Consider the following 22,570-nt stretch of genomic DNA (forward strand, 5'->3'; position numbering starts at 1 on the left):
ATGACAGCACACTAGCACATGTCACAAGGCCTGACTTACTGAGCTGTGCAAGGATTAAAGTGCATGAACTGAATAATTCCACTGAGAAAAGAGAGCAGGCAGGACCAATGCACCAAAAAACTGATGGTGCATTTGCTACTCTGACCAGCTTGGCCTCCAAATTACAGTATTCCTGAACAGTTTCTGCAGTCTGTCAGCATCCTTAGCATTTGGAACCCTAAAGGCAAATGCAGGCAAAGTTCAAAGTTGTCCTTTAAGTTTGGGTTTGTTTTGGTTTGGTTTGGTTTTTTTTAAATAATCATTTAGCAAAACTTACATAAAACTCTCATAGTCAGGTTTACTGTGTTTGGTAAAATGGTTTATTGTATTATTACACTTCAGGCCAAGTGAAAGGTGAGCTGCCTAACTGGTTTCTTTTCCCCATTCTAGGTAAGACTTCTACTTTCCAATTTAAAGGCAAAAAATTGATAGCCTGGGGTAATGCCTTTAATCATGAGACATAAAATGTAATTCTGTAAGCTGAAAAAAGTTCAAGAGGAATTCTGCCCAGTTGAACAGAGTTAGGATTAAGATTATTGATGATGAGAGGTAGCTCAATGGCAGTAGATGTCTCAAGAGGATAAATAAATATCCAGGTCAACTGTTTTCTAAAAAATAGACTGAATGTGTCAGCACTAACAAGTTTGACTGAAAACTTGCTTCGATTTGCTTTGCAAAGATCATCAGTTTCTATGAGAAGCACAAATGCTCTCAACTCTTGCTGGTGGCCTCAGACACATAGAAAACTGCAGTGTAAACTGCTGGGTTTTTTCTGGTTGTATTTAATAGAAATTTCCCATTACATTTACTCTCTAATTTTCTTCAGTAAGAATTCTCTTCAGGAAGAACCAAGTAGTTTGCTGTTTTCTGTTACTCTGAAGTTAGATTGCCAAGGTTGTGTTTTGATGTATGAACTAAAAATCACTTGGCAAGAAAATAATAGAGATGCTACTTTACATAGTTTAGGTATTTTAAAGGAAGGATTTGAATGTGGCTATGTGGCACCATTAAAGCTGAAAAATAATTCTCAAAATAGACCTGACTTGGTCAATTTAGTCATTGTTTTACTTGGCACATCTGCTAGATGTAATCTGTGATATTCCAGTCATTTAGGTAGGTGTGATGGGGCCTGTGAGCTGCAAGTTGTTGTGCTGGGATTCCAAATTTCCCAGAAAAAGCAACACAGGAAGGGAAAACAGGGAGTTAGGCTTGTTGCTTTAGACTGAACCAGAGCCTCATAAGCATGAAAGTTAAGACAGGGTTTGTTCACTTGTAAAACTGAGGGATGTTGAATGAATGTATCACTGAAAATCAGACTGATAGCTATTTTTCACAAGTTACTTTAAAGCATGTGCTTTTCCTAACAGAGTTTAAACCTATTTTTTGCTCATCACATTAAAGCTCGTGTTATTCTACCTAAAAGAGGAAAAAAAAGTGCTTTTACCAGCTTGCCTAACCATGGATGATATTTCAGGAAAAGGTCTTAAAAGGTTAATGAGTGTATCCAGTCTCATATCACATATACTATATAGATCATTGCATTCACTAGTCTATTAATTTTGTATTTGGACCTCAATCAGTGACCTCAAATATTTACATGTTCACTCTGCCTTTGAGGCAGAAAGTCTAATCTTCTCTGTTGCTCTGATACATTTGAATAGAAGAATTATGGTGAGGTATATGAGACATAGATAATCTCCACTCTAAACAGAACACTTGATCTTCCCATGCATGTCCCTGGAATACTGGGGTAAATTTTCAGTGACTGTTGCTGCACCAAGCTTAATCCTAAAGAAAATTGCTTGAATTTTACAAGGCATTTTTTCCTCTGTGTGATCAATTCTGTACAGATGTTGATGCAGTGAGGAAGTGTTCGTAGGAAAAAGGGAATAATTCATCCCATACAGTAATTAATGTCTCTTCAGTATTGCCAATTGCTTGGAAATACTGGATGATGTTATTGGGTTTAGAATTTCTACTTTAAAGTTGTAAAAAGGATATAGGTATATATAATATAGAGGTAACTTCTCAAATCTAAAGCAGTATGATAAACTTCACAACTCTGTCAAACGGGTTTGCTGTAAGTAAAACAGACTCTATAGCATACCCCTTGTTGTTCAAACCCTTCATCAATTTATTTTAACTATTTAAATTGAAATATTTCTCAGTGAAGTACATTGTTAACTGTTGCTCTTCTTCAAAGGCACTTACTTCCTAATATATTTGAGGACTGCTGTGAAAATAAGGTGCATTTAACTGCTATCATGTGTATGAAGTATTATATAGAGCAGGGTGATATATTTAAAAGGTGTTGTCTGTCAGCTATTTAGATCCCTATTTACAGGTAGATAGGCCTACCAGACACACTTAAAATGTGAATTTCTTTCTTCAGTACTAACCAAAACTAATTGCTATGTATAATGTAAACTTAAGTGGTGTGATAATAGGGATCAACCAAACCATTTTTTAAGGAAAGAGTTATTTTTTTTCCTCTTCCTACACTCGGAATCTGTTGTCAAGCCATCCAAGCCTTGGTCTTAGAGCCACTTGCTCGTAACCAATGCATAAATACTATGAAACATCCTCTGACAGTGGAATTAGACACATCATTCAACAGTTAAACCGTGATGTAGACATTAAACTGTTGTGTCTCATTCCATTCCCAACATGTCTGAGTGAGCATTCAGGTTTTAGATAATCATAAATGCTGGATTTTTATATTGCTGCAACAAATTTTTTTATTCTGCAGCTGTGACAAATCAAATGATGCAGCCTCATCTGTATGTCCAGACTGGGTTTTAGAAGCTAGTGGCTTGTGCAATCATTTTCTGTTTTGTTTAATCTAGATTGGCTACATGGATGTAGAAGAGCCCAGGTTCTGAGCACAGCCCTTTAAAGGTGTAATAGTTAAATTTTCAGGATGTAAAGAATACTTTAATTTTCAGAATTAAAGTATTAAAACAAAGGCAACTAAACCTGGCAAAAGGAAATGCAGTTTCATACAGAGAATGTAACTGCAATAGAAAAAACTTACAGACATACAGCATTAAAATCAGAAATGGAATGTATGGATTTATAACTATCACTAATATCTCTCCACATATATATAAAATTTTATCACAGATTTATAACAGACTGTGAATATCAAGATTAAGAAAATAATACCTTGAAAAGAAATAAATTCAAACCTTCACTGAAATACCAAGAAACTCTTCAGGATATGATAGCTGAAAATGCATTTTTCCTTCATAAAATGGAGATAAAACTAAGAAAATGGAAGGAAGTTTTATAGTAGAATACATTAGCCAGACTACAAAGATCGTTAGACATTTTTCAGAAACTAAACATGAATTTTTACTTTATCAGCAGTGGCCAGGAAATTTTCCTGACATACTAGAAAAACATCTGCAGAAACAAATATTTTAGCTATACAATATGATTTTTAAAATTAATTGTTGAACCCTATTCCCAGGGATGTGTGTGTGGGTGTGGTACAGTGGGAAGCAGATTAAAAAGAGAATCCTTTCTCCATACATAGCCCTGATAATTATGGCTAAATGCAGGATTTACAGCTGAACATATTGTTTGGTTTTGTTTTGGCAGCAAATCCAGATGATGGTGTATTATGTTGATCTTCTGATAGCTAGGATTACCTGGTAAGTCCTTTGCAGAAATGCAAAAACTGGCTTTATGTTGTGCAGTTGATAATGATGGGGCTTTTCTGACCACAGCTGCTGTCCTGAGTAACCAGCGAACTGGACAAGCCACTTAGAAAACAATTACACGCCTTTTTGAGAACTAACACTCATAAAAGAGTGAGCTCCAGCAATGCATGTTGGTGAGAGATGATTCACAGATTGATATTTCTGGTTTGGTTTTTTTTTTTTCCTCGCTACTAGATGGGATGCTGTTCCCAAGTGTCTCTCCTGCATCCTCCTTTGCCTGCTGTCCTGCCTGGTAGCATTCAGAGAACTGTAAATGCAGAACCCTCTATACTAAGTAGTCACTGACTACTTAGTGCTCGAACTTTGAAACTCTAAAGTTCTAAATTTAAATTTAAGATATGTTTCTAAACTATATAAGGTCACTACAATAAGAACTGCTACATTTTGTACCTCTGGTACCAGCAGGAGTGTTGGATATCTGTAAATCCTGTGTTCCTAAACGTTTCTGGAGTCTTGAGTGAGACCTGGCCTATAGAAAAGTATCCAAAGTTATTGCTTTTTTTCTGCAGAATAATTTTGCTCTAACTAAAAATACAATTTTTTTTTTCTTATATAGTTTATTTTCACAGATTGTGCCATGCAGTAGCTGCCTGCATAATGAAACAATATTTTGATACAACTAGGAAAAAGATGGGAGTGCTGGAGACATTGGCTTTATTTGCATATTTTAAAAATACCTTTTGTGAAAAGCTCAGAAAAGTTACCTTTTTCTCTTTCATTCTGAGATTACATATAAATGACTTCTGCAAACAACTCAGGCTTGGTTTATCTGCCTTGATTTAGGCTTGCTTCAAGATGTCTAAAGTGGAAGATGGAGAAAGGCAACAAAGATACTTTGAAGTGTGATGGAATATTCAGATGGTGGGGAGTTACAAAATATACAAACACGAAATAGAAACAGGACTTGGCTTAGGATGTGAATGAAAATTAGTGGGACCTGACTTTAGTGATCAAAAGTATGAATACCAGTGAGAAACTGTCAAACAAACTTTCTCAGGAAAAAAGGATTGTTAGTTTAGAAATTTGCAAAATTGCTGTGATTTATTAGGATATAGGAAACCTGTTGAATTCATTGTCACAGGCATCAGTGTTCAGTGACTGACTAGATGTTTTTGATGGGCTGAGTTAATTTTAAGAGTGCTGATAAAACAACACTTTGTAGGCATGCTGAGATGATCATTCAGACAAATCAATTCTCAATCTTCTCAAAAAGAGCACATCAGGGGTCAAAAAAGTAATCCTCCTTCTGGTCCTACAGTGAACTGCTGGCTCAGACGAGAGCTCATTTCTGTGAAACAGCAAGCACTGACCACTGCCTGAGGCAGTCTTCTAGATGAGGTAATTAATCCAGTTAATTAATTTTCTGATCTGTAATGCAGCAAACTGTGTATTCCTAGGTTTTGCCTCTTTGTTTGGTTTTGAAGTAATCATCATTTTGGTATATAGGATCACAAAATTGTTTAGGGTGAAAAAGACCTTTTAGATTATCGAGTCCAACTGTTAATTCAGCACTGCCAAATCCACAACCAAACCATGTCCCCAAATGGCACATCTACATATCTTTTAAATACCTCCAGGGACACTGACTCTACCACTTCTGTGGGCAGCCTGTTTCAGTGCTTGATGACCCTTTTAGTGAAGAAATTTTTCCTGATAGTCTCTTTTCTCAGTGACAGGATGAGAGGAAACGGCCTCAAGTTGTGCCAGAGAAGGTTTAGATTGGCTAATATCCACCTTGCTACAACCTCCTTTCAGGTAGAGTGATAAGGTGCCCCCTCAGCCTCCTTTCCTCCAGACTAAACCCCCCCAGCTCCCTCAGCTGTCCCTCAACAGACTTGTGCTCCAGACCCTTCACCAGCCCCGTTGTCCTTCTCTGGAGATGCTGCAGCACCTCAAAGTCTTGCTGGTAGTGAGGGGCATAAAACTATACATATTGACATCATGCACCTGAAGCTCATGCCTAAGAGCACCTTACTGCTTTATTCTCTTTTTCTCCTTATGGAGGAAAATATTTTTCTAACGTAGCATATAGAGAAAACTGATGTAAAGACAGCTTCCCATTGTTATTTACCAGTCTAGCATAGGTGATGCCTAGTTATTCATCTTCAGCCAGACAAAGAAGAAACTCCTTTCAGCACAATCAGGAAATGTAAGATTTTTATATTTTCCCACAGATATAATAACAGATTCCCAAAGATTTTTGAGTTTTAGATGAGAGCAATGCCTATTTGTTTGTGAGACATAACTCCTTTGGAAAACAAAAATACTGAATGACAATTTTATTTCTTTTGTGTGTGTGTGTTGTATTCAATTAATCCAGGTTTTCTAATATGAATGCTCAATATGAAGGAGGTTTAGCTCATTTTAACCCAGAAACCAAACTACTTCCATTGTCATTATATGCTTATGATTAAACCAGTCTCTAGAGAGCAAGAAATAAATTGAGTGCCAAGTCAAGAAAATTAGGAAACGAATCTGCACTAGTATTTCAATTGATCTGCATATTCTAACATGGGAATTTAGGTTGGGCTCTTTGGGACTCTGATCACAGTGTCTAGATAATGAAAATGGCTTTTCCCTAGTAACCACAAAAAGCTGATTATCATTGATATTGGAAAAGGAATGTCCTTGCTGCTGCAGCACAAACCTCTCACAGTTTACTCAGACAATAATGGAAATCATGTATTTTTCTGTCTGTTATACCAAGAGTCATTGCTGTTGGGTTCAAGATACCAGACTTAGTGGCCTGGTCATTTCACTGAATAACAAACCCTCTTTTCTTGCCAGAGACATCATTGTTTCATCCTTATTTATTTGACTTTCAAGGGAACATTTTTCTCATCTTTGCATCTTGGACTGCAGGGGGTTATTTAGTAGCCAAACCTTACATACATAGATACTGGTTTTGTCTCCATTGGAATTAAAGATGCAATTTTTATTGACTTGATCAGGACAGAGTTTTGTTTTCATCTGGGAAGTTACAAATAATAAAAGATGTATGCTGAAGGCAAAAATCCTTCCATCCATCTCACAGCTGAGGAATGCAGAACCCAAGAAGTGATTGGTGCAGTAATGCAAAGAGGGGACTGGGAACAGAGCTCAGATCTCCCAAAACTCAGCTGCTTCATTTGGTAAGTGCTGGTTATCAGAAAACTTGTAGGAAATAATCTGGATTTGGCCATTCTTTTACATGCCTGATGTTAGAATGCCATGCAGTACCTCTTCAGCAGCAGCTGTAATTGTGATTTTCAGATGGAGCCTATCTGGACATCTGAAATTAGGAAAAATCATGCAGAACTAGAACAAATAATTTCTTTGTAAAATAAATGTGGCGTTTAAAAATTATATGCTAAAATATGCAAATAGGGTATCTGTTTTGAAGGAAAAACATGGGTATGTGTTAACTTCCTTCTAAATTAATTCAGCACAAGTGTCTTAGGATTTTAAATGTAGTCCTCAGGAGAGTAAATACTGCATAATGTGATATGCTAGAAAAGACTTGAAATGCACCCACTAAAAGCTCATTTTATTGCTATATTCACACACAAACTTTCTAGCTGGCAAGTTCTTCACCTAATTTTCAAAGATTAAAACTTGCTACTAGAAAATTACTCCAAATAGAAGACTAAACTGCTACAATGGAATTTTGATCACCAATAGCTACAGCAATAATTGCCAAGCAAATTTAACATTAGTTGTTAAAACACAATACTATATAGTAATATTTGTATTCCTTATTTTTTGTACATGGTTTTTGCTTATACATTTTCATATTTAAGTGGAAGTCAAGTATTTGAAATGGAGAAAGACAGAATGCTTTCAGATTTTTGTACTTCTCAACAATTCCATTCTGCTTAAATGGGACTAAAGAGTTTGCAGGCTTATAGTAAGACAAGGTTCAAGGAGAATAAAAAAGAAATTCTTTAACATACCTGTTTCTTTAAATTCATATTGTCATATTAAAATACAACAAGAATATTAAGTTGCACATGAATTAGGGACAAATTTAGAGCAAAATGAAAATTAAAACATTAACTATTACTTTCTCATGTCTAAGCAGAACAATGGTTCAAATTCCTTTTCCTTCAGCTGTAACACATTGTGTGGTTATCCAGTTAGTTAAAATATAAGGTACAGGCAAGTTAGGGTAATGTTTGATCGAAAATGGGCAAAGAATATCTAAATATAGAAGAAAGTGCTGCTGTACCCATACACCACCATTTCACTGGGGCTCCTGGGGCTTGTGGATATGCTCTTTTGGGTCTGAAGTTCAAAACTTCACACTTGGCAACACTGATTATTTAAAAATCAGATAGCCTCACTAAAAGTACAGGGTTTAACCTAGTCTGTTGGTTCATTTAATTGAATAATTAGGTTCTATTTTTCCTTTGTATTTCTCCTGCAGGATCAAAGTCTGTATTTCTTTTAACAGGATCACAACCTCTTTCTGTTCTGAGCTGCCAGGCAAACAGCACTGCCTAATTATATAGCTGTATAGCAGTACAGCATGTCTTATACCACAAATACATACTGAGAGTATTTGCACCCTTTGGGATTAGAAATACAGCATAAATCCAAATTCTTGATAAATTAATGATGCTGTTTTTCTATCCTGTGGCTCTCATAATGGAAGAATCTGATGAAGTTGATGGGGACCACTGTTCCCTTAGACACACACAGCTCTTCTGAAATGAATCCCATACACTGATGTCCTTGGCTAATGTATGGGCTGAAAACTAGAGTGGACATTAGAAGGAATTGGGCTCTGCATCTGCACTGTGTGCTCAGCAAGGGGGCATATGAAATTGGTAAATTGGTACACAGACTCTTTCCTTGCTTCATAGGCCACCAGTTTAATCCTGCTATGCAGCCTGCATTCCTGTGCTTTTCTGGGATGTGGTTGTGGGTAATGGTGCTAGCTAGCAGTAGTATTGCATTATCTATTATCTAATATCTATTTAAATGAGATCTAAATCATCATACTGATCTGTGGAATACTGTAACAACTCAGTAGTTAATTTGCTTGTCTGTCTTCCCTTTTCTTTCCAAAGCAATTCCTACTATGATATTTAGGAAATGATACCACAGCTGTCAGCAACAAATTTTGTTTGCAGTGTCTCAGGATAGCACAAACCGCCCCCTCCAAACATTTCTGAACTGGAAGATCTCCTGTGGAAACCTGCAGCACTGACTATAATCACAATTCTCCACAACATGCAAAGCTATGTTATCAGTGGGTATGGGAAGAGGACAGAGCTGAGATGTAGGCCCTGCACATCCTCTCCCTCCCATGAAGGCTGTGCTGAGTGTCTGTCCCCACAGATGCATTTTTCCCACCTTTCTATGGCAACCACCCTGGAAGGTGAATTACTTTATGCCGTAGCAAAAGGAATTCAACATGGAGCAGCCTTAAAAGGATTAGTCTCAGGGTTTTAGGTCAGCCTTGTGTTCTCTCTTATACCTCTTTTTACACAGAGCCCTCACCTATCAAGTTTCTCAGGACAGCAAATAGTGACAGCATAGGTAGTCTGATTAGCATAAGGGAGTCACAACCCTATCCAACTAAGTAGAAACATAAAGATACTTCAAGATAAAGAGTAGTTACAGAAAAACCCTCCTTTTGTCTTTCTTATGCCTCTGGAGGACTCCTGACATGATGTAAGTGTACTTTCTCGCTGCCCTGCTGCCACCCAGGTGAGGTATGTAGAGACGAATTTCACTTGTAAGGCAAACATCTGACCTGCCATCAGCAATAAACCTGAGAAATCAGACTGGAGACTTCTTAAAACCCCCAGCCAATCCACTCCCTCCAGAAAAACTGATTGCAGCGTTTAGAATGTGCTGTTTCTTTAGCGCATGAACAAACTTAATCATCAGAGAGTCAGTTCAGAAGAGCATGGTTCTGGCCATCAGCAGCTTCTACTGAAAGATGTCCTGCGGTGTGCTGGCCCACATCCTACATCTCATGGCCCCTTCTCTGTCACCACACAAACCATGTCACACAGTCACTGCAGCAGTGCCAGCAGCTTTGCTGAGCAGTGACTGTCATACCCGAGTGCTGCTGACCTGACACTCGGTTCCAGCCCTCAGTTCCTCAGGGAGGACGGTGCTGCTGCCAGCACGCTGTGTCTGCACCTGCTCCTTGACGAAAAGAACTCACAGGGTGTGAGCAGGATTAATTGTTTACTACTAAATAATGCACAGCTGAGGTTAGTTTTTGCTTTCCTTGTGGTTCATAATGCCAAAGAAGCTTCCTTGCTTAAAGTAATATTTTGGTAAAATTCTGGTTGTTTTACTACTACATAATTCTTGTCTCTATCCTCTCTGCCTTGGCTTATTTCTGATCACTTACCATTTTTTTGATATAAGGTCTAATTTTGTTCTGATTAAATGAAAAAGTGGTGAGACAGACTGAACTAAGTGAACTGTCAAACACCTAGGAGACTTACCAGCACAGAAGTATTTCCAAAATAAATATTTCCCTAAGAGAAGACTTGACAAACAGCCTGAACAATAGGATTCTTGAACCCTACCCAGTTGATGTAAATCTTTTCAGGGCTAATTTACATAATTTGACATAATTACAGTTATAAGGACTTGAAGAAGCTTTGGAAGAAAGAATGTCACTGAAGCCTACATTTTATTGGGTCTTATTGCATTTGGCAGCCATACAAAACTGTGGAGCATGGAAATGTGCTCAGATAGATCCTGATTATACAAACACATAATACGAGCTTTGAATGCTCAATGCAGGTTTGCCCTGTGCAGAAAGATGCCAGAGGTATTTTCCCTCCATTTGACTGTCCACCAAACCACCATTTTGTCCCCAAGGTAGCAGTGGACATCTGGCTGCCTGACTCCAGCTGCCTGCAACTGAAGGTAGCCGGGGAATTTCAAATTTTAAAACCAACGTAAAAGATAAATTTTTAAAAAATAAATCAAGTTTTATATATATATATATATATATACATATTTATATGTATGTGTATACACATATGCTTCTAATAATTCAAAGATGCAAATTAATAATTAAATAATACTGGACTAGATCTATGGAGGCAAGGAGTCTCCTAGCTCAGGACGACTCCATATTCTACTTTAGTCATACAGAACTCACTCATCATTGCACTTCAACAGGGCAAAGGAGGAGGAAAATGTTATCTGAAGAATAATTTTTTCAAAAATCTGTGCAGTCTTCTACCAACCACATCCATGTCCTACCACAGACTATTGTGCTGTCTCTCAGGTTATAGTGTGATACAGTGAGACTGTTTCTTCCTTCAAATTAATTCAACATAAATGGAATGCAGGAAAAAATACTGATTTTTGTGCTGGTCAGGGAAGTCTAGGTCAGTGGGTTTATCCTCCTTTAGGTGGTCAGTTTGTTTTCCCATTCCCTTTCTGTGACAATTCACCACTTGCACTGCTGTATTTTTAATTATCTGTAGCATCAGACAGTCTTGTTGAATGGCTCAAGAAAAGTCCAAGCACACTCGCAGCCAAAGGAAGGTGCTATAGAAAGCTACAACCAAAATCTACATTTTAATTAATAGTTCACAAATTTCAAGACTACATAAGCATCCTGCTTACTTGCAGGAGTTCTGCTCACTGCACAATATGGAAAAGAACCACCAGAGCTTTAAAAAAGTAATAAAAAAAGACTCTTTTCAGAGAGACAGCTTCCAGCATATTCACATAAACACATCTTTTCACCAGACTAAATGGGAGCATTTCAAAGGGAGCTGATCAGTTGATCTTGGCAAGCCTTGATTACATTCATTAGCTTTCTTGTAGCTTACAGAACATACCCAGGGCTGTGTATCCAGCTGTATGTTGAGCAATAATGACATTTCAATTGCATTGGGTATTAACGAAATCCTTTTTGAACAGAAAGCTTTTAATTATTTCATTTGTCTCTTAATTTATCCTAAAGAAACAACTAATTAGCTTTCACTTCTCCTGGGCAGAAGTTCCTTTGTAGAAGGAACATAGAGTCCATAGAGTCTAGTTTAACAGCACTGCAACTTCATTGAGAGACTGTGTTTGGAATGTGGAATCAAAACAAACCTAATGCAGTTAAATACCATTTTTGAAGCTTTTAATGGCTAAATTATCAAGGCATTCTACTGCTGCCCCTCAAATGAGACCTAAGATAATCAGATCTAAGATAGTAGCAGTATCCTGGAGTAGAAACCATTAAATATCACCAAAGGGTTGGGGTGATACAGAGCAATCACTGAATAGGTGAACAATACTAAAATGTTACTGAAATGCTCTTTAAAGAAATATGTTAATTATACTTTTTAGAAATTATAAAAAAATCAAGTGCAGAGATGAATACAGTGAGGTCCTCCTCATGGCAAGACTAGTGTTAAAATTTGTTAGAAGGCATCATTAAAACTTTGCCCTTGAGGCAGACTGAAAGCGAAAGCTGGGATGTCTCTCCAGTTTAGGGATTTAAGGTCTACTGCTTGAGAGTTACCGTTGAAAGACAAATATCTGGATTACTTTCAAGTAAAAAGACAAATTATGTTAATAGTATACTTTGGTGATTAGTGTCCAGATGCTCTCTGCACCAAGACTGATGTTAAACTGTATTAACAAGGTCCTAAAATATGCAGATAATGGCTGTTATAGAAAAATAAACTAATGAGTTGACAGAAAAGATATCTGCAAACTCACATGGATGTTACAGAAAAAAATAAATGCAGGAATAAAATTACTTCAGTGATAAGCTTCAGCCTGTGGGCTGGAGTACACAAATAGATTTGTAGACTCAAAACTGCAGAGGAGTAACTATGAGACCAGGCAAACTCACACTTGGGATGACATTTTCCCCAGAAGCTAAGTCATGCACTTGTTTTAGAAAGTAATGTAATTTCATTTTATTGATCCAAAACAACCAACCTGTCAGTACCTGACATGGTAATCTTCCATGGTCTTAAACTTACCTTAGGAAAATCTCATCTTCCTTTGAAAGACCAAATTTGACTATCTTTAGCTTTCAGCCACCGGAACCTGTTTTGCCCTCAGGATAACCTGTGTCCCTCTGTGGAAACACTGATATGCTGTGAGTGACCTTGCCACTTCCTCTTAGCTAAACCAAACAGTGATTTCCATAAGCATTACATTGCAGAGCATGGTTTTCAGCCCCAGACTTTTTATGGCTTCCTTATAGTTCTTCTGCATGTTTCTAAATAAGTTAAGAGGTGTGAACACCAGGCTTGGGCTAGGTATCCTATCAGGATTCTCATCACTGCAAACTCACTTCTCAGTCTTTACTTGCACCTCTTTCTTTATCTGTCTCACACTCCCACACACACATACACAAAAACATTAGCCTTTTTAAGAAAGGAACTGCAAACGTAGCTCATTATGAGGCTGTTATCACTAATGATCCGCGACTGCCTTTTCTGAGTTGCTACTTCTAAACAAGCAAAAAGATTTCTGTTCCTTGTTCCTGGTTTTTTGGGATTTTTTTTGGCTTGAGATAATTCCATAACAGTAAACAAATTATTTATGGTGAACTTAGAAAATATAATACAAGTTTTGTACCCTCTTTGGTAGCTGACATTGGGAGCAAATCTAAACAGCTTCCTGGCTCTGTGCAAAGAAAGCAAGGATAAATCTCTTTCTGTTCTGTTAGTGAACAGATTACTCACACTTCAGATAAAGAAACAGCTTTTAAACTTTCCGAAATGTCTGCTGAGTAAGAATTACCTGAGTAAATTGCCAGTAAAGCTTCATTCTCTTGGCTTTGGCATAATTGCATTCGATGAGCCTAGGCCTGCTGTTCACATCCACCAGGCATCTGTTGTCATCATCGTCGATAGTGGGACTCAGAACACCCACGTGGAGCTGCTGACTGCTTGTGTAATAAACATTCTGCAACAGGAAGCACAAACAAGATTTGTGGCCTCTACACAGAAGCAGCACTTTTACCCAAAAGCCAATGGCAAAGATAAATATGCTGAATAGCAGTAGGCTGACCCCATAGTGGCTTTTTAATGATTTTCTTTCATGCAGGAAGTGTTTTAAAAGTTGTTCTAAATTAGCAATTAACTGTTCATTGTTATCAACGAGTAAATGCTGGTTAAGTATTTAAGAGGAAATATGCAAACACAACTGATTGTTATCTCATCCTGTCCCTTTTTATTGCTGTTTTCTGCGGTTGTGAACCTGGGTCTTCAAAGAGCAAGAGATATACCCTCATATGAGTGGCCTCATAGGCTTCAGTGATTACACTTAGGACCAAAGGCATGAAATTATTATATTATACAAATTCTTTCTACTCTGTTTGACTACAAAGATATATGGGAGGTTTCTCTAGAAGAAAGAAAAAAAAGGGGAAGGAAGGTGAGCTTGTTAGATGGAGATGGTATGTCCTCTTGAAGATTAACAGGTTACATACAAGCCCAGGAACATAACACAGGACTATTCCATGATTCCCTGTTTGCTATTCACAAATAGAATTAATTTTGCTAAAATCAGACCTTTTTCTTGGAAGAACAATGAGAAAGATGAAATGGAAACATCATGCTTTAGGTGTCTTTGATAACTCAGTGGTATCAACAGATGAGAGTAGACAGAAGAACCAAATTAATGCCTCTGTCATAACATTAATGCCTTTGTCTATAACAAAAGGGAAGCTGGAAATTATGCTGTGTGTATTTGGGAATCTTTTTTGTTCCCAGAAGCTGCTGATACTATCTGCTGCTATCTGTTCATTGTTGATGTTGTAACTTGTTTTATATGTGTGTGTTCCTATGTGTGTGAAAACTCTGACAAAATAGGAGCGAAAGAAGAAAAACAGAACAAACCAGGACTGAGGAGATATGCAGGAGCTTCATGTAAAAAAAAAAAAATATTTGAATGCTGAAAGCAGTCAATGCAGGGGTTGAATATAATGAAAACAAATGGTGGTGTTTTTGGGCAAGACTAAATCCCCTATTTACCCTCCTGTAACACTGCCAGGGCAGATCTGCAGCAGATGTAAACTGACAGAGTTGTATAAAAGTTAACGTAGTTGCCATTAATGGTTTAGACCAATCCAAGGTTTTGCCCCCCTTAATGAAGTTTTGTTTTTTTCACCCCACAGAAATGATAACAAGTCTGAGCTGGCTGAAGTGAGGTGAGTCTAGGTTTTAAGAGGCTGAACAGAGAAAAGTTGAATAGTTCAGTCATGCCTTACAGGAGAAGAGCAGGGTAATAAAAGGACCTAGCAGAGCACATTTCCAGATTGTTGGTTGTGAGGGATTGAAGTAAACTGTAAGAACTATGGAAAGACTAACAAGGTCACACCCCAACAAACTCCATGCACAGGTCAGGTTATTAACATTCCTGCAAACAAAACTGATGCCTTATAAGAGCAATAAACATTTAGAAAGCACTTTCTAGACAGACAAACAGCAACTACTTTAGACACATTTACGATCTATTCAGATGTGCTTTTATTTTTAGAAAGACTGAGGTAGTCATATAGCAAGATGATCTTTAAAGGGGATTGCTAGGAAACACTAACTCTACAGATGAACATGTTGTTGCAGCTCGTTTATCTCTTAACCTGGAATTACTACTAGAAAACAGAGAGGGAAATTGTCATTTATTTTCATTTTTAACTAATAGGAAGGAATTTGTTATTTTAGCACATTGTCACCACAGAAAACACAGTAGAAGAAAATAAAGGAAGTTTTCATTTTTTTTTCTGAATGATAAGCATCAGTCACTGGAAACAAATGAGCAGGCTTGGCTGTAACTCTAAGAAGTGCATGCTATAGCTCAAGGTTGCTCGTGCAAAAGGAGTGTGCCTGCAAACCCTCGGGGCTGAGCTGTTTTTATTAGCTCAGTCCCCTCACCCTTTTCTCAGAAGCCTGAGGGCTGCAGGTAATCACAGTAAACCTCCACCAGCTTTTTTTTTTTTTTTTGTCAAAGCAGCGATGGTTCAGTCTGAGCATCTTTCTGGGCAGAAGCAGAATGATGGCTCTGGCTGGGGGAATTACTCAATTCAGTTTGTTGGCAAAACTGTACAGAAATAGAAGAATCAAATGCAATTATACCTAATAGATTTAATTAGCAGGTTCCTCCTTATTTTCAGAGAACTCAGCCTATCTGCTAATATCACTTCATTTCTCATTGTGGACCAGTTAGAAAAAGAGGTATGAAATCTTGAATGCTCACCTAGTATTGAGAAAGGCACTTTGCAGCTCATAGGTGGTATGTAAAAATAGGGTCACACTGGAACAGACTGTGGTAGGGTGGCAGTCTGTCCAATAAGACTCGATTTTAAGACGTTGCTTTGCTTATCCAGTAATATAGATAATATTGAATTATTCTCTATATTATTATAAACATTTTAGTATTTTATATAATAATATCTTATTTCATTTCAGAATTCAAAACACTGGACAACCTTGCAATGTTGGTAACTTGACTGCTGTGTTTTTCTAATGGATGAATCGCATCAAAAGCACATACACTCTACAAATTCAACTGGAGCAGCATAACAGCAAGCAGCAAGGTACTGTTTTGTGTTGCACTTGGCCAGAAAACTTTTCTTGAAAGCTACAGACAATCCATGGCTCGTTTCACCCACCCTGAGAATGAAACAGACCCTGCACTGAGAGAACATAATACTATGTTAGGATGAAGAAGGACACCCATTTGGTAAAACAGAATTAACTACTGACACTACTGAGTAACATTCTTCTGGTCTGAAACCTAAAGCTATTAAACATGAAACCATGGTAAAGTGTCCCTGTAAATAATTTCATATATTAAAAATATTTTAATTGCTTTCATGCTATATCTTCCTGTTTCTTTCTTTATTTTTTTTGTGGCTTGTTTGTTTGTTTAAAGATGGTACACAAATTACTTGTTTGGAGTGGGCTGTAGGAGATTTAACCACCTGAGTTACGTGAACTGAATTACCATCTCATAACTTACGTGCCAGGTATGCACATTATGACTTTTTATTGAGCATATTTTAAATTGACCTTTAGGTAAAATATGATCGTGCTTTAACATCTCACGTGTAGCCCTGTAAAGACCAGTTTGCACTCGTGATTTAAATAAGTTGTTTAATAGATTAATGGTCACAGCAGTACTTCTCCAAGAGTATGCTTTTAACAAGCATCAACAAGCACACTAGCTGTTTTGCAGTCCACTTCAGCACAAAATGGACAGCTGAGGCACTTTTGTTTAAAACACTTCAAAAGATACTGGCAAAATGCATTTTACCAGCACATTTGTTCCTACTGTATTAGAATATCACCATCAACTAACACAACAGGATAGAAATTCTGCAGTAATTCCAGAAAGTGTTTTTTAACAACCAGTCCAGTTCTGCCTTGGAAGTCCAAATGACTGAATACTGAATATGAACTAGTGAGTCGCTAGGGTAACTCTGAAAATTTTACTCAGAACTTGGACCTTTAGCTTCTGCTACAGCAGCAAATGTCACAGCAGTTCTTGTTCAAGGGACTAGAGATTCAACAGACAAAAATTTGTTTAGTTCTACTGCAGTCAAGGTGCTTGCTGGATGCTGACTTAGAGCATTCTTTCAAAGTTCCTTTGCACTTTGAGGATGCTGCCTTAGCAAAACAAGCACACGTTTTCACATCACCATCATATACATGCTCCCCGAGGAGCTACTGAATTTCCACAGAAAGAATCTTGCTTGGATATTGGTACCAAAGCACACGGTAACAACTCCCTTATTCTGTAACAAAATAAGCCTCCTTACATTTCATTAGTCTGCCCTAGCCCACAGCACTTTACCATCTGTTTTTTCCACCGTAACAGCATTGATGTACAACTATGTCTCCTGGGCATGTGGAAGGGAGCACCTTTGTTCAGGAAATCAGTTAGGTTTGACAAAAGGCACTTACCTTCTCAAAAAGTGAAGCTACAAGGATTCAGCATTAATGTCAGTGAGAAACTGTTAAAACACAGGCAGAATTTGTGATCCGCAAAGTGTCAGAGTCAACGTGGGCCCTGAGCCTTCAGTGCTGCCACATCTCCTTCATCTGCACTCCCACCAGGTGATTTTCAAGGGTGGGGGAGTGCCATCCTTGCACTGACCCACTGGCTCAGGAGGCTGCCACGTGCTGCCCGCTTTCCCTGCCCTCATTCAGTGACCTCAGGAAGCTTCCTCTGGAAGCCTGGGGCTCACAGCACATTAAAGTGATGGAAAAGAAATCGTTCAAAACCAAACAGGGTGTTATTAATCAAAAGATCTGCAGCAAGCAAATGATCAAATGAACAAAAGCTTCCTCCCTGGCTCAGAAGAGAAGCATTTTGGTTGTCTTCAAAGCATGACATGGGTCTCTGCCACAAGGCTTCTGTTTCAGTCTCTCTTCTGTTCTCAAAGACCAGCCTCATAATGTATCTCTTTATAACTAATCTTCCTCCAGACTGTGGGGATTTTTGTAAATTGTTTCATAGTTGTTTTTTTTTTATATATCTGCTGAGAAACTTGGACTGCAAATTGCTTTATGCCTGTAAACCAGCATCTTCCAACTAAAGGACCAATTATTCTGTACCTTTCTGGAATTTATTTTCATAGATGTGTCCTGTCTAAGGCCATTGCTTCACTTCTGTTTGCTCCACCTAATTATCTCTCTAACAATTCACATTAAGGCAAAATACAAGACAAGCAAACTGAGATCAGTATCACACAATTACAACTAATAAAATGAGTCTCAAAATCTTCATAAAGTGAAAGCATGAGGTCAAGTCAAGGCATACTTTTAATTTTTTTAAAACATTTTTTTTCTTTTTTTTAAGGACAACATTTATTTGTCCTAAAAAGACAGCTAAAACATGAAAACACAAATGAGTGCTAGGGAGCCTCATAATGACTAGGAACCATCAGAGAAAATGTGGTGTTTGAAATGTTCTCCCCAGCTACATTTCAGGTGAACTACTCAGGTGAATGTTACTTTTTTTTTTTCTATTTAGTATTCTAAGCTTAACTTTTTCTGAAAATTTGCTTGAATATCAGGAAAACTTTAAATATTGCAATGAAAAAAAAAAGCTGTGTGTCAGTACTGCTACTCAGACCAACTCTGGAATAAAGGAGAAGCAGCTTCACCCTTTATTTGCCATTGGACCATGCCATAATGTCTTAGTTTTGATTTGGCTTCCCACCAAGTCCCCAAGACCCAGCAAAAAGCCTCCAGCAAAGAGAGAGAGAAAAAAAAGTATGAAAACTTAATATAGCAGAACTATATTAAAATATACATATAATTACATATAGTACAGTTATATACAGTTAAAACTATGTATATATTAAGAAGCCCTAAGAGGAAGGGAAAGGGAAAAAAGAGACAAAAAAGAAAACTAAAACAAATATGCACAATCGAAACGCGGGAACAATCAATTAAAAAAAAAAACCACTGGTAAAATGAGATCTCAATACTTCCCTTGAGAAAGCAGGATCTCATCAGATACCACCAGCACCCTCCACCTCCCACATGGCAAACAACGAGCCTGACCAGGCCTCAACTCCCAGATGAGCGAGACCAACCGCAGGGATCTGCTGTCTCCAACCTTGCCAGAAGAGAGAAGAGGCAGAGCCTTCTCTCTCTTTCTTATTTATACCTCTGGTTACATAATGGGATAGAGTGGAATACTTTATGGGTTACCAGGAAGAAAGGCCTAAGACTCAAAACCATTACACACACCCTTGCTCATTTTTTGGGACTGCTGGGTCTCCCCCTTCCTCCTGATGCAGTGTCATGTAGCAAACCAGCATGGAAGAGAAAAAGGAGAGTTTATGCCTGGAGTCATAGTGTCCTCTAAATCTCAGTTGTTACACTCAGAACAAAGGGTCCTTTTGCCCTTCTATTCCACCTATCTTCTCTGAGACAAATTCTGCTTTCAGCTGTAATCTTGAAATATCACTTGCACAGCCATCTCACTGCCAAAGAGTTCATCCTCTGCTCAGCTTTATACTCCCTGGGAAAAACACTGCACAGCACACACACATGCCAGAGGCATGGAGTGAATGTAACACTGAGCAGAGCTGTGCAGGAATGCTCAGAACGGGAAAATAGGAGCTTGTGGTTTATGAAAGGTTAGAGCTGAGATAATGTATATGGATTCTAGCATATGCATGTAGCAAAGACTTCTTTGCTTATGTTAGAGATCATCTGACAAGCTTTGGCTGCCTTTGTTTTACACAGGGGGGATGATGCCACGCACAATTCACAAAATCCCCTTTAGAAACTCAGCTCGTCCATGCCGACAGTGAGGCCCAGCTTAGCCAGATGGAGCAGACCAAAAAACTGAGACAGACCTCACTGGTATAGATCATCCAATCAGTCAGGGCCTGGAAAACTGCTGTCCTTTCTAAAAATTACCAACTTGACTGCCATGGCAGGTTTCCTGGAGGGCGGGAATGATAAAAATTTTGGTGCATTACTCACATCTTATGTGCTGTGTTGTAGTGGTTGATCAGTACAGAACACACCCTAAATCTGCCATGAGAGCAATGAAAGCCCAGGTAATTCAGCCAACTTTTTTGGTCAGTGAAAATATAAAACCTGCACAAACCCCCACCATGCTGTAGAATACACAGGAAGGTAGATGAGCTCTGCTAACACGGACACAAATGCACAGCTTTGGCCTCTCAGTGATTTGATGTAGCATTTCTATTCAAGACAAGTTTGCCCCAAAAGGTCAAATTGTGATTCCTGTTGCAATTAACACTGAAATTCCACTGACTTTAAGTGCAATGAGACTTTTGGCTCCAAGTTTATTATTAAACTTTGAAAAGCCACCAGACTTGATAAAGACTTCAGAGCTGAAGCGGGTTGCCAGTTGCAGTAAATTATTCATAGGAGCTGGTTTATCATGTAGCAAAAAGTTACACTAAGATGTTCAACTTAACACAAGATGATTATCTGAAGGATAAATTGCCAACTCCCCACTGGAAGTTTAAAGCAATACATACCAATTTTCAGGCTGAAAGCCATTTGTAATCCTTATGGCAATGTTCCCAGATGAAATCATGCTAGAGACTGGTACATGACTCTGCATTTATAATGAGCAAACTTAATGCTCACCACCAGCAGTATTTATTTGCTACCCTGCTTTCGGCATAATAACTACAAGGGATAAGAAGCTTGATTCACCACTACTTTATTCCATCTTTGAACCATATTTTTCTCCAAATGAATCCATGAAGTCATTTATTTTCAGGAGTAGTGTATTAACACGTTAGGTCCAAAGTCTCACAGCAGATTCATACTGACTACAGCTCCAGCTAGAGAGCAGTCTAGTGGATTCCAGTAAATACAGAATTAGCTAACACTGCCATTTATGTTGTCCCTGACTTTTATTCTGGCATTTCTTGTTACATAAACACATCTGGAAGAAAGAATTTTCCAACCCTGATAAGAATCCAAGTTCGTTTGAACAACACAAACACATACATCACCAAGATAAAAATCAGGTGTTTTCCCATTTACTATTCATGTAGGAAGTGACAGAAGAGGGATGCTGCCCTGTAGCCACAGCAACAGCATCTCTGTGTCTGGTGCTGCCCTAAAACACCTACTGCTGAGGAAGTAAATGTGTAAGAACACAGGCTGAGAATTACAGAAAGTTACCCCTAAACCATAGGTCAACCCTTAGAAGATTCCTGTTATTAATCTGAGGCAGGTTTTCAGCCTGATGATACAATCTCAAAACCATTATAATGATATTTTATCCGTGTTGAGAATCTATTCACTATGAAACTTGTCTGACAAACAGCTAGTATACCAAGTGTAGCACCATAATTTAGACTTTAATTGTAAAGTGTGTAAAAAAGACTCAACATTTCACTTCAGTGTTCAGATTTGTCTCTCCTGAATTAAGTCAGCAGCATACTGATTATCTGACCTACTTGCTCTTCTTCATGCCCATGCACTAATTAAGACCTGAACTCTGAGCAACAATATTTGATAGTAGTAAAACCAAGGTGCTCAAAACTTTAAATAATACAGTGTGGTACTATAAACACAGGCTTAAAGACACAAAAACGTTAACATTTTAATAGAAAATAGACAGGTACTAAATGCCAGACCTTTTCCTTTTAATATAAATTCTTGAACCTATATTGCAGTGGAATCCCTAATTCTGGTGCTGCCTACTTTGGTATTCTGTTTTGGTTTTATTTAAAACAAGCAAACAAAAATCCTATTACTTAAGCTCCACTTTTTAAATTGAATAGAACTGTCAATCATTGGTTTTATATATGCTTTCAGTATTTACTGCCATAGTTCTCCTTATGTTGGTAACTACAGAAATAAGAAGAGCTGGATAAATCAAAATTTTACTTGATTTACTTCCTAAAGCTTGTCTTGCTTTTGCTCTTATCTCTGCACAAGATCCCTACAACTCTTCCACAGGAAAAAAAATAAAAGGCAGTAAAAAATCAGAACCATTCTGGCATAGACAACTGTGTCCTGTTTCTTTAAAAGCATGTTGTCTTACGGCTCCTGTGACTTGGTCTTATGTGCATGTTCCTTGATCCACCCCCATCAATCCCTCTTTACCTACTGTTCACAGTTTTCCTTGTGGATTCCTACAGAATGCCACGTCTTTCTTATCCTGTTTTCTCCTTCAACACACACTCACCAGGAAGCAAACAGCCTTTGTTCCCATATGCTGATGCACTGGTCCATCCTTTACACCAGAGTTGATTCCTTCTGGCCAAATTAAAATCTGAACTATTTCACTGCCATCTGTGTATAAGCACTTGGTAGCTCAGCATCAGTAACTTTAAAAGCAGATCTTTTTACTGTTTCATAGCTAAACTC

General features: G+C 38.0%; 1 protein-coding gene and 1 long non-coding RNA gene across 7 annotated transcripts in view; one reads left to right on the plus strand and one right to left on the minus strand.

Moving 5' to 3' along the window:
* GALNT18 (polypeptide N-acetylgalactosaminyltransferase 18) overlaps positions 1-22,570 on the minus strand; it is a 226,165-nt gene that overhangs the window by 3,937 nt on the left and 199,658 nt on the right. For all 3 annotated transcript variants that reach the window (XM_051803827.1, XM_051803826.1, XM_051803828.1), the window contains exon 11: positions 13,485-13,649. In XM_051803827.1, coding sequence (XP_051659787.1) covers positions 13,485-13,649 — 165 coding nt within the window. The remainder of the gene's footprint in view (positions 1-13,484; positions 13,650-22,570) is intronic.
* On the plus strand, positions 1,411-16,475 carry LOC127478347 (uncharacterized). 4 transcript variants are annotated; one of them, XR_007907194.1, is made up of 4 exons: positions 1,411-3,695; positions 4,548-6,895; positions 14,863-14,895; positions 16,154-16,475. It is a non-coding gene; the product is annotated as an uncharacterized LOC127478347 (long non-coding RNA). The 4 variants fall into 4 exon arrangements; XR_007907195.1 differs by having other exon boundaries at positions 5,023-6,895; XR_007907196.1 differs by lacking the exon at positions 1,411-3,695 and having other exon boundaries at positions 4,180-5,102; positions 5,435-6,895.

This window comes from Manacus candei, unplaced genomic scaffold (genome assembly GCF_025592945.1).
Source record: "Manacus candei isolate 608988 ecotype Guabito, Panama unplaced genomic scaffold, ASM2559294v1 h1tg000060l, whole genome shotgun sequence".
Classification (NCBI taxonomy): Eukaryota; Metazoa; Chordata; class Aves; order Passeriformes; family Pipridae; genus Manacus; species Manacus candei.